At 37.8% G+C, this 12,534-nt stretch overlaps 1 protein-coding gene across 5 annotated transcripts in view; it reads right to left on the bottom strand.

Annotated features, from left to right (window-relative positions):
- The window catches only part of Cntnap5b (contactin associated protein family member 5B), a 903,457-nt gene that overhangs the window by 160,806 nt on the left and 730,117 nt on the right, over window positions 1–12,534 (bottom strand). For 4 of the 5 annotated variants that reach the window (XM_063272213.1, XM_017598777.3, XM_017598779.3 and 1 more), the window contains exons 15-16: window positions 1,004–1,131; window positions 612–782 (exon numbers count right to left, since the gene is read on the bottom strand). In XM_063272213.1, the coding sequence (XP_063128283.1) occupies window positions 612–782; window positions 1,004–1,131 (299 nt within the window). The remainder of the gene's footprint in view (window positions 1–611; window positions 783–1,003; window positions 1,132–12,534) is intronic. The other variant, XM_063272212.1, reaches the window with a different exon arrangement.

Here is a 12,534-nt window from a genome sequence, read left to right as displayed (position 1 = left end):
GTCATGAATACCAGAGGAAAATGACTAAGTTCGTCTTCAATTACTCTCCATTTCAGTTTTTGGAAAAATGTTTCTGCCTGAATGCAGAACTCACCAATCCTGCTAGAGGAAAAACACTGCCCTGACTGTCTGTACTTCCTCTGTCATATGACTTGCATGGTATGTTACTTAGGTGCTGGGAAACTAAAATCAGGTCCTCATGCTTGCATGAAAGTCATTTACTGGTTGAGCTGTCTTTCAGGCTCATAAAAAGTGACTTCTGAAGCATGGGTACAAGAGTAAAATAGATACTAAATATGAAGAGAATGATCAATAGCAGTCATCCCTGTTTTCCATAGAGTGTAACATTGGGGTGTGGCAGCTTAAAGTGACAGCTAAAAAAATGACCATGCCTTAATAAAAAGTGCAGCCTGCAAAAACCTACCCTGATGAAACAATAACAAACTCTCACAGGACACAATAAATCATAACACTTTAGTTGCATTTGACAGCTTCAGTACTAGTTATCCTTATAGTGAGTGTTGTTAGTTTGACCCTAGGAACCTGTACAGTGGTTAGTGGCAGAGGTAAAGTAAACCTCAGTGACATTGAACTCATAAATGAACACTTACAGCTCAATTCAAGTCGGAGGAAGTCTTTAATGCCAAGATTTTCTATGAAAACTCCAGATAAAGCAGTCGTTTTAAAGAAGAAGGAAATGTCAATGCTGAATTCCACATGGGAGGTAGGAAAGTGGAGGTAAGATGCTTCAGTAGAAAAGGAGACAGCGTTCCAGAAGTGTCCTGTGAAGCAGAGAGACCTAAAACATGCCTGGTTTGTTTTTAGTGGTGTTTGAATAAGCAGTGGGCTTGTGGGTAATTTTCAAGACTAGGACACTCAAGAGAAAAGGGGTAATGGAAACAAAATGTCCTGTGCTCATGCAATTCTGATATAGGGCAGTGAGTGAGAGTGGGGGTCAGGGGTAGGAGGTGTATGGGTAGGGGGTAGGGAGTGTTGTACTCACGGTCACCATAGCAACGCAAGGGGCCAATTCTCCAAGCTGCTTCTGAGTTTGATCTGTTTGTATCAGTGATAATTATCTGAGTTACAGGCAAGTGATCCTTGAAGGAAAGAAAGCCAGTATCGTTGGCCCTGCAGAAGATAAATGTAAGGGAGGGAATAAAATGTAGATTATCTACAGATTCTGTGGTAAAATCCCTCTTTTATATAGAGACTTGGATTGGATAAGCCTGGCTAGAGTTGGAAGGAGCATAACAGAAGGTCTTTCATTTCAGGCCTGTATGAATAGTTGGAATACCACAGCATACTTAAAAACGAACAAACAGACAAACAACCGACTGGATATTGCATCTTCCCTAAATGTGCTTGCAGAAACACAGGTAGTTGATGAAGATTTCAGTGCTGATTGTAACCAAGAGAACACAGATGCTCTCTGCAGCATTAATGTGACATTAATCATCACTTCACTTTCCTATAAAAGCAGATCTTCTATCTGAAGAAATAACTTCAAAACAGACCTCACAAAACCCTTTCAAAACTCACTTAAGGGACTTGGTTGAACCACCTTCACCATTCAGCTTTGAATGTTCCTTATCACCTTTTAAGTTGTCTTAAAATGAGCCTATACTTAATTGGTTGCTGTTTGCTTTGTTCTTTAGAAAGATCTTGCTGGTTAATGGCTCTGGCTTTGTTCTGGTTAATTATGCAAATATGGGATTATTTAGGATTTTTGTTCTTGTTTGGTTGTTTTGTGTTTGTTTGTTTTTTGATAGGAATACAAAGATAGGAGGAAAAATCTAATGTTTTTTTCCTCTTTTAAAGCTGTCATATGGAATCAGGTTGAAGATTGTAACACTTGGCAGAGCATAAAATTTTGAAGTGAAAACCTGGTGTTGTGTTGCTGTGGAGATGTCAGTCTAATACTTGGTGTTTGAGCATGGAGACCTGAATCTGTGTTTCTGAACTTCCAAAAAATAAACCTACTCCTAAGCACTCACTTTTAGAGCTAGGGACATGAAAATCTGCGGCCTACATTTTGAATCCAAGAGTGGATTCCGGAGTATTAGTGTACCACTGTGTGAAGATATTCTCTGATACTCTACTGGCAGAAAGCAGCTCCTCCTGTGTGGAAGTTGGTATATCACCACATGATTACCTTCCCTAGCCATTGCTGCAGGCATGGCAACAACTGTAAGTCCTTCAGTTGACCTTGGTAGGTCTCAGGCTGACTGTCCCATTCACACTGGCTTTCTCCACATAACACATTTCAATCGATTGGTTTTCAGTTTGCTAGTTTGCAATCATTTCCAGACTGGTTCTATAACATTACACTTTGGTTATCTTGGCAGATGTTGTGGGAGAGTACCGCCTCCTTGGTTGCAAACTAATAGCACTTATGCTTTATTCATATATAGCAGGTCCATTCAGTGCATTTTACACTTACGAGAATCCCCATTTTGAGGTATTTCAAAATTTCCAAAATATTTCTTTACTTCATCCAGAATTGGATAGTTGAAGAAAATTTTATTAGGTTGGCATGGTATTTATTTCTTAGTGTTCATCCTTTTATTTCACATATACATTTTGCTATAGTTTTCACAATCATAAATGAAATATTCAAATCAATGTTGTTTCTTAAGATTAACTTAGGAATTTGTAATATTACAGAAATTAATAATATTAATAATCACACTCTTTTTACAAAACTGGCTACATGCTATATCTAAGTAAAGAATATCTGCTGACGCCGTTAGCAACCTCCAGTAAGAACTACTACACCATTCCTTTTTTTTAAAAAAAAATCATATCAGGACCTGAACCACCAAGGTACTTAATGATTTACATCCTTTAGTTAACAATAAACAAATGCAGAATTTAAATTTCCTGTTCAATAATAAAAATGTAGTGTTTTATTACAATCTAGGAACAACTGTATATGATAAGTGCATGACCAGCAGTGCTGTGGATGTGCAAAAGAGATAGGATTAGCTCTTTTCCTTGTGCATAATAATAATTCTGTACCTTAATCACCAGTCATTGGAATTATGTTATCAGCCATATGCTTTTCAATGAGCTGTAGAGGCACAGGAAGAAAGAGATGACATCAGGAAGAAAATGAGTAGATTGTCAAATAAGAGCTGTCCTGTGTCACTGCTGTTCAAGGACTACAGAAAATTCTGAGCAAGAAGAGGTTTCCAGGAATCTCTCTGGGTGTGGCCATTTGATACTCTGGTGAGGGCTGATTACCTTTCCTTCCACTGTTTGAATTACTGTCTTATTCAGGGTTTTATTGCTGTGAACATACACCATGACTAATACAACCTTATAAAGGATAGTGTTAATTGGGGCTGCCTTACAGGTTTAGAAATTCAGTCTATTATCTTCAAGGCAGGAGGATGGCAACATCCAGCTGGGCATGGTGCAAGAAGAGCTGATTTATACATCTTCATTCAAATGAAGCCAGGAAAAGACTGGGCATCCTCAGGCAACTAGAAGGAAGATTTCCAAGTCCATCCCCACAGTGACACACTTCCTCCAACAAGAGCACACCTTGTAAAGTGCCACTCTCTGCGCCAAGCATATGCAAACCATCACATTCCACTCGCTGTACTCAGTAGGCTTGTTTAAACCCAGAAGTCTATGGAGGGCATACCTAAATTTAGCATAATAAAAAAGCGCAATTACTCCAACTTCCAAAGTCTCCACAATCTACAGCAGTATCAACAATGTTAAAAGTCCAAAGTTAAAAGTCTGTTCTGAGATCCATCCTATTACTTAAATGTAATCTCTGATTTAAGGCTGGCAACCAGCAACTCTGTCATCATCATGTCTGATGTCAAAGCAGTCTTCAGATCTCCAAATCCTTTTTCATCTTTATTGACTGCAACAGATTTCTCTTTTCAGAGCTGTAGAAACAGCTTTCCTTAGGAGATAGGCCACAGTTCTGGCATCTCAAACATCTTGTGGTCTCCAAAGCAACATCAATATAACAGCTTATTGTTTTAATATCTGGCATCCATATATGATCTTCTGGGTTCCTCCACAGGGCTAGCAATATTTCTCCCTCTTTGCTCTCTGTAGCACTCTAAGCTCAGGTTGATCCACTCCCCTGCCACTACTATTCTTGGTGATCATCCCATGGTACCTGCATTTCCAATATACAGATCTTCCACTGCAATTAGGCTTCACCAATAGCCTCTCATAGGCTCTCTTCACAGTGCTAAGCATACACAAATCATCACAATTACCTAGTCCTCAAGAGCTCATCCAAACTCAAGGATAGGTTGTTAGGATGCAAATAGCATATATTGTTTATAAAGCAGTTAAAGATTTCAGAACTTTTAACTGACAAGTTTAAAACTGTCTACAATGTATAATCAAACTGCTCCATCAACACAATTTTGTTTTCCTATTTACTGCCTAATAACAGAAATTGAAAGAATTTTACATGACAAAATTCTTGAAGAATCCAATACCAGAACATTAGAGATAATAGTGGAAATATTAGGTTCTGAAACAAAAATTATCAAAATATTAAAATATATGGAAAGCCTGGTTGGATCTATGTTAAAAATGAATGCAGGGAAGATTAAAGCTGACACAATGTGTCTAAATTCCTTTTTTTTGTGTGTGCTTTACTTTCCTTGGTAGATATTGGAGTTGGGTAGATCTGACATGCACATTTCAAGTTCTACTAAATCCTGTAGCTAACACAATTACCATATTTTGAACAGACAAAATTAGTTCACTTATATTAAGGCATGCATAAAAAACAGGAATAATGGTATAAGTTTATAATCCTAGAGTTGGAAAGGTAGAGATAAGTAGATCCTTTAGATTTTCAGGCTATTAGATTAGTTTACTTGACAAGCCTCTCATTCTATTAAGAGGAAATATCTCAAAATAAAGGTAGACAGCTCCTAAAGAATGACACTTGAAGTTAACCTCTGGTCTTCACACATCTGCACACACACACACACACACACACACACACACACACACACACACACACACACACAAATATCACACATTCCATCATCTCATAAGACCTCCTTCCATTCCTTCATCTCCTATAACAACCACACCAATGTGCTTAAGCACAATGATTTTATATACATTTATATTTCTTAGTCTGAGTACACAAATGTTCTTTTCTTTTCATGAAAGACCTGTATAGTTGTTTCAACTTAGCTACTTCTTTTATTTGAAATCTAGCTCCCTAGAAATCCAGACCCAGTTTTGTTCCCCAAAGTTCTTAGCCCTGCTATCAAATGTATCATTCTTATCTCCTCATATCTAAGAAGCACTTTCCCTACCATCATATGGATCCTTCCAAGACAAAAACTATGACCTGCTCTTTCTCTTCCTTTTCTTTTTCTAATTAGAACAGAGTGGTATTCAGTCAATACACTGATAATTAATAACACCACATGCAGTAAAACATTAAGATGATCCTATTGGAATAGACATTTTCTTAGCTCCAAAGCCATGACAACTAATTGAGTAGAACAATACAGAAGTAGTCAGACCTATTGTGGGGGTGATGGAGTTGTAGACACTCTCTGTGGGAGAGACACAGTAAGCTCAGCTGAGATTCCAGATATTACTTCTTCCTTCCTCACCCCATCTGCAAGTTATCTTGAAGATGGTGGAGTATATAATACATGCAAGAATAATTGGAAGGAAGCCTGTAGGATGCAGTACCCATGCAGTTATGATTTAGTATTGGGTAGATGTTTACAGTGATAAATCTGTATGAGTGCTATTCATGTTTTAATAAGAAACCCTTCACAGTGCTGTCTGAGTGAATACGTTTAATAAATTCATTGGTTGACTTACTGAGACTTGAGTGAAACTGTCTCTTGGACCTCTTATTAGCTCCCTATCTTAGCTTATTAAAAATTTGTGCACATTTACCTAGGAAAGTTGAACCCAATAAAATCTGTCTTTAATGATGTATCCTCTGATACATTCTGAAGGATACAAGTTTTTCTTAAGTCACCAGTGAATGAAGGAATAGTTATCTCGAGATGGTAGCATGTATTCCATCAGGAGAAACAGGGGAATATTAAGATCTCGTCTCCCTTAGACTTTTTCACTGGGTTGTTCAGCATGGTCTCTCATGGATGAAGTAACAGCCAAATAGGAAAACTTCTGGTTCTTTTATTTGACTCTAAGTAGTTTAAATGAGATTGCCCCTATAACCTTGGCGTTAGAAAACATGATTTCCTTGCTGAAGGAAATGTGTTACTAGGGGCAAGCTGTAAGCTTTCAGAATTTCATACAATTCCCACTTTGCTCACTCTGATTCCTGCTTGCAGTTTAAAATATGAGCTCTAGTCATTTGTGCTATAGTCATTGTGCCTATGTGCTGTCATGCATCTCTACCATGGTGGTGATAGACACCTATCCATCTGAAACTGTAATCCCAAATAAACCAACCTTTCTCTAACCTCCTCAGTCATGGTGTTTTATCATATGAATAGAGAGCAAATTAAGAAAGTTATTGAACAAGATATGATTTTTAAAAAAATAGGAACTCTAAAGAGTTAGAGAATGTTTATCAATATTGATGGTTCTTCCTTGATAAAAAGAAATGAAAAGAGTTATAAAATATGTATTAATCTATGTACTGCCAAAATATCTGGAAAGTGCTAGGGAAATAGTTCAATTAGTGAACTAAATGCTATGAAAGCATGAGACCCTGAGTTAATGTAGTATGGCACTGTGTGATTCTAATCCCTCTGCCCTGTGGAAGCAGAGTAAAGTAGTTCCTTAAGGATCACTGGCCATCTGGCCTGGATAGATGAATGAGTTTCTGGACAAAGCAAGATGAATACTTCAGAAACAGTACGTGATATTGACCATAGTTTTTTCATATACTCAGTCATTCATGTCCAGGTACATCTGCACACATTGAAGTGTGCTAAGTTTGCTGGCATAAGAGGAATGGGAAAAGAGGCATTTTGATAAGTTATTATGATCACATTAGAGGTGATGATATTTAATTAGTTCATAAGTGCTTCAGAGGTTACTGACCTAATAATCAGGTCAATAAAGAGAGAGCCTGGGATCTGAATAGGTGTTGTGATCAGTAGAATGTTCTGGAGAAGAAAGTACAGGAGTACTTCAGCATTAATAAGTGAGGTACAGTTAATATCTCCACTCACTACTGTGCAATCACCTAAGCACTGGCCATTGTACATTGAGAAGGTAAGGAACAGTGTGCCTCAGAGTTAAAATATACAGAAGACAAAATAATTGTTTCTCAATTTTCTATGAGAGCTTCTGCTTTGAATTTTTTCTGTCAGCTTTTCTAATAGTATAGTTCAAAGTAAAGGTTTTTCACTCTGAACCTATAAATTTGCAAATAATGTCTAGTATCACACATAACGATTTGTGACTCAAACTCACTAGTGAATTTGAGTGCCTGGTATTAGAGGATCTCTCTCTCTCTCTCTCTCTCTCTCTCTCTCTCTCTCTCTCTCTCTCTCTCTGCCTTTTCTTTGTAATATAACTACTTAAAAATACTCACACAGCTTTCCTAAGCATGAATATAACAGTTATAAGCTCTCCTCTTGATTTTTAACTTAAAAGAACCTAGTGTGTAGCCTGGGTTATTTAAAGTGGGAAGGTACCATTTTCTGGGCTAGGGTTGAAGGACTCTAGTTCTTACTGAAGTGTAAGAGCTATTAAGAGGCTTGGCCTGCTAGAAAATAGGTAGATTATGGAGTTCTTGTGAAGATCCCTAAGGGGTTTCACCAGTTTTATACGCACCTCCTCAGGTCAAGATTAGACCTTGGATTAATGCTAGGCCAAGTTCCATTCTCCACCCACAGTTCTCGAGAGGAGCGCAGACATTCTTGAAAATCCAAAGAATGTACTGACATAGTCACCTGACACTCTGGGACCAGATAGAGTTCAAATGCACATGTCATATGCTTACTAGCCACAGATTCAAAGGTCAATATGCCTAGCCGATAACTTTATACTGTAACCTTGCTGATGCAACCTGTACCATTAAAAAGTATAAAAACTGCTTGCTTATAGTGATTTGGGGTTGACTTCTAGTCACTTGCCATGAGGGGCTGATTGAAGGCCGACCGCAATGCGCCAGAAAATAAACCTCTTGTTTTTGCATTGAGCTATGTTCTCCTGCCTCAATTGGTGGGTTGGGTTCCCCCAGTAGTTAAGACTCACTTTGAGCCTTACAAGGTCCCAGTCTGAATAATAAGGAGAAAGCACTGAGCATCTGTATTCACCTTTCTCTGCTTCCTGACTGTGGATGCAATGTGATATGCTGATTCAAGGTTCTGGCTCCATGCCCTTGTGCCGTGATAAAATGCACCTTTATTGATGCGTCAAATAAATGATTCTTGAATTTCCTTTTTTTCTATATAAAGAAAATCAGTTAATATACCCCTCTCCAAAATGTTCTAAATTTGTTTCCTTGAAACTTGCAGCAATTTTCTACTGCATCAGAACCAAATAGATTAAGGTCCAGGTGGTTCACAAGGATTTGTTTTTCTGGGACAAATGGTAGATTTATTTGTTCCTCTCTACTATGCTGTAACAGAATTTACTTCAAAGAATAGAGGAGGACCAAAGAAGAAAATGTTGGCAGTTCAGTTAATTTCACCTGACTTTTCCACAAAAAGAGTTTGAGTTTGGGGTAAAGGAGGCATCTAAAGTAACATCCTTCTGTAACTAAGCAACTTTCAGAACTCATGGTCCACATATTATGGAAACAGTTGTAAACAGTGTTTTTTCTACTGAGATGATCTATATAAGTGCGTGTGTGTGTGTGTGTGTGTGTGTGTGTGTGTGTGTGTGTGTGTGTTCGCGTGTGTATAAAGGAGCATGTATACATTTGCACATGTATATATGTAATGGATCCCAGTTGATTAATTTGAATACCAATACATTTGTACTGCTCATCCAAGCGGGGTTCTTTTTAGATCACTGGTTCTTAAACCGTTCTAATGCTACAGCCCTTTCATACAATTTCTTATGTTGTGGTGATCCTTAACCATAAAATTATTTTTACTGTAACTGTAATTTTGCTACTGTTATAAGTTATAATGTAAATAACTGTGCTTCAAATAATCATAGGCAGCCTCTGTGAAAGATCCACTCAATCTGCAAAGAGGTCTCGACCCACAGGTTGAAAATTGCTGTTTTATATGGTTTTTCACCTGCAACTTACAATGAACACCAAGGACTTACCTGCTTTTGCCTCACAAGTGCTGAGAAATCAAGATTTTGCCACCACCCACAGCTTTTTAAATAATTTAACTATGTGGGTACTGTGGACTTAACTCATGACTTCATGTTTATATGGCATACCCTATATTGACTATGTTATCTCCCCAAATCTAGCTTACTATTCTGAGACAAGGTTTTGACTAGAACTTAATTTTCATTGAACTGGTATCTGCCTGTTACAACATTAAATATTGTAACATATTTACAGTATTTTGTAAATATTTTCATTGAACTAATATTTGCCTGTTTGAATATTAAAGAAAATATTGCGCACAAAAGGCAGTGTAACTTGTGTGAGAGAAGCTTGACGGGGATTCTCAGTAATAATTGTGAAGCATTTGATGAGCAGAGAGACAGAAAGACAGAGGGAGAGAGAGAGAAACAGTGAAGAAAACAAAATGGCAAGTTGCTCAGACCTGAAAGGTGAGTGGACGCTCTGTGTGTATAACTGATACAGTGAAATCTGAAAAGTTTTTCTGGAGCTTAAAGATGGTATAGCCCTAAGAGACATGATAACGGAGGCATTCCCTTGTAGGACTGAGCTTGTGTAGGAAAGCACTGGAGCCTTGGTGTCCAATGGCCTTGGGTTTGAATACTGGTTGGTAAATGGATATAATCTTGAAAACAATCATTTGAGTCTTCTATAAAAAGTTTTCTCTTTACTTCGACATTAACTGTTCGGTAAAGGCATTTCTCATTCTCAATGCAGATATTTTTATGGAATATCAAGATTATTGTGAGAATTATATGACCAATAATTCAAAATCAGTAAGTACAATAAGAATTTAAAAGAGTGTTAGAGTCAGTAAATGCTGGTAAAGACATTATACATCCGTGGAAGAAAAAGGAACCATCCATATAATTACCTCCCATCCCAAAAAACTAGGCAGGTGGAATCTGAGGAATGAGAGTGAAAATTATCTTCTGTGTTCTAAGTGTTTAAACATATTAATGGACACGCAATAAGTAAAGGATCATGCATGCATGCATGCATGCGTGCGCACGTGTGCGCGCACACACACACACACATACATACACACACAGACACACAGAGAAGGAGTATGGATAGAAAACATGATTTCCTTGCTGAAGGAAATGTGTTACTAGGGGCAAGCTGTAAGCTTTCAGAATTTCATACAATTCCCACTTTGCTCACTCTGATTCCTGCTTGCAGTTTAAAATATGAGCTCTAGTCATTTGTGCTATAGTCATTGTGCCTATGTGCTGTCATGCATCTCTACCATGGTGGTGATAGACACCTATCCATCTGAAACTGTAATCCCAAATAAACCAACCTTTCTCTAACCTCCTCAGTCATGGTGTTTTATCATATGAATAGAGAGCAAATTAAGAAAGTTATTGAACAAGATATGATTTTTAAAAAAATAGGAACTCTAAAGAGTTAGAGAATGTTTATCAATATTGATGGTTCTTCCTTGATAAAAAGAAATGAAAAGAGTTATAAAATATGTATTAATCTATGTACTGCCAAAATATCTGGAAAGTGCTAGGGAAATAGTTCAATTAGTGAACTAAATGCTATGAAAGCATGAGACCCTGAGTTAATGTAGTATGGCACTGTGTGATTCTAATCCCTCTGCCCTGTGGAAGCAGAGTAAAGTAGTTCCTTAAGGATCACTGGCCATCTGGCCTGGATAGATGAATGAGTTTCTGGACAAAGCAAGATGAATACTTCAGAAACAGTACGTGATATTGACCATAGTTTTTTCATATACTCAGTCATTCATGTCCAGGTACATCTGCACACATTGAAGTGTGCTAAGTTTGCTGGCATAAGAGGAATGGGAAAAGAGGCATTTTGATAAGTTATTATGATCACATTAGAGGTGATGATATTTAATTAGTTCATAAGTGCTTCAGAGGTTACTGACCTAATAATCAGGTCAATAAAGAGAGAGCCTGGGATCTGAATAGGTGTTGTGATCAGTAGAATGTTCTGGAGAAGAAAGTACAGGAGTACTTCAGCATTAATAAGTGAGGTACAGTTAATATCTCCACTCACTACTGTGCAATCACCTAAGCACTGGCCATTGTACATTGAGAAGGTAAGGAACAGTGTGCCTCAGAGTTAAAATATACAGAAGACAAAATAATTGTTTCTCAATTTTCTATGAGAGCTTCTGCTTTGAATTTTTTCTGTCAGCTTTTCTAATAGTATAGTTCAAAGTAAAGGTTTTTCACTCTGAACCTATAAATTTGCAAATAATGTCTAGTATCACACATAACGATTTGTGACTCAAACTCACTAGTGAATTTGAGTGCCTGGTATTAGAGGATCTCTCTCTCTCTCTCTCTCTCTCTCTCTCTCTCTCTCTCTCTCTCTCTCTCTGCCTTTTCTTTGTAATATAACTACTTAAAAATACTCACACAGCTTTCCTAAGCATGAATATAACAGTTATAAGCTCTCCTCTTGATTTTTAACTTAAAAGAACCTAGTGTGTAGCCTGGGTTATTTAAAGTGGGAAGGTACCATTTTCTGGGCTAGGGTTGAAGGACTCTAGTTCTTACTGAAGTGTAAGAGCTATTAAGAGGCTTGGCCTGCTAGAAAATAGGTAGATTATGGAGTTCTTGTGAAGATCCCTAAGGGGTTTCACCAGTTTTATACGCACCTCCTCAGGTCAAGATTAGACCTTGGATTAATGCTAGGCCAAGTTCCATTCTCCACCCACAGTTCTCGAGAGGAGCGCAGACATTCTTGAAAATCCAAAGAATGTACTGACATAGTCACCTGACACTCTGGGACCAGATAGAGTTCAAATGCACATGTCATATGCTTACTAGCCACAGATTCAAAGGTCAATATGCCTAGCCGATAACTTTATACTGTAACCTTGCTGATGCAACCTGTACCATTAAAAAGTATAAAAACTGCTTGCTTATAGTGATTTGGGGTTGACTTCTAGTCACTTGCCATGAGGGGCTGATTGAAGGCCGACCGCAATGCGCCAGAAAATAAACCTCTTGTTTTTGCATTGAGCTATGTTCTCCTGCCTCAATTGGTGGGTTGGGTTCCCCCAGTAGTTAAGACTCACTTTGAGCCTTACAAGGTCCCAGTCTGAATAATAAGGAGAAAGCACTGAGCATCTGTATTCACCTTTCTCTGCTTCCTGACTGTGGATGCAATGTGATATGCTGATTCAAGGTTCTGGCTCCATGCCCTTGTGCCGTGATAAAATGCACCTTTATTGATGCGTCAAATAAATGATTCTTGAATTTCCTTTTTTTCTATATAAAGAAAATCAGTTAATA

This window comes from Rattus norvegicus, chromosome 13, assembly GCF_036323735.1.
Source record: "Rattus norvegicus strain BN/NHsdMcwi chromosome 13, GRCr8, whole genome shotgun sequence".
Classification (NCBI taxonomy): domain Eukaryota; kingdom Metazoa; phylum Chordata; class Mammalia; order Rodentia; family Muridae; genus Rattus; species Rattus norvegicus.
The sequence above is the reverse complement of the archived record's forward strand: the minus strand, read 5'-3'. Positions and strand labels throughout refer to the sequence as shown.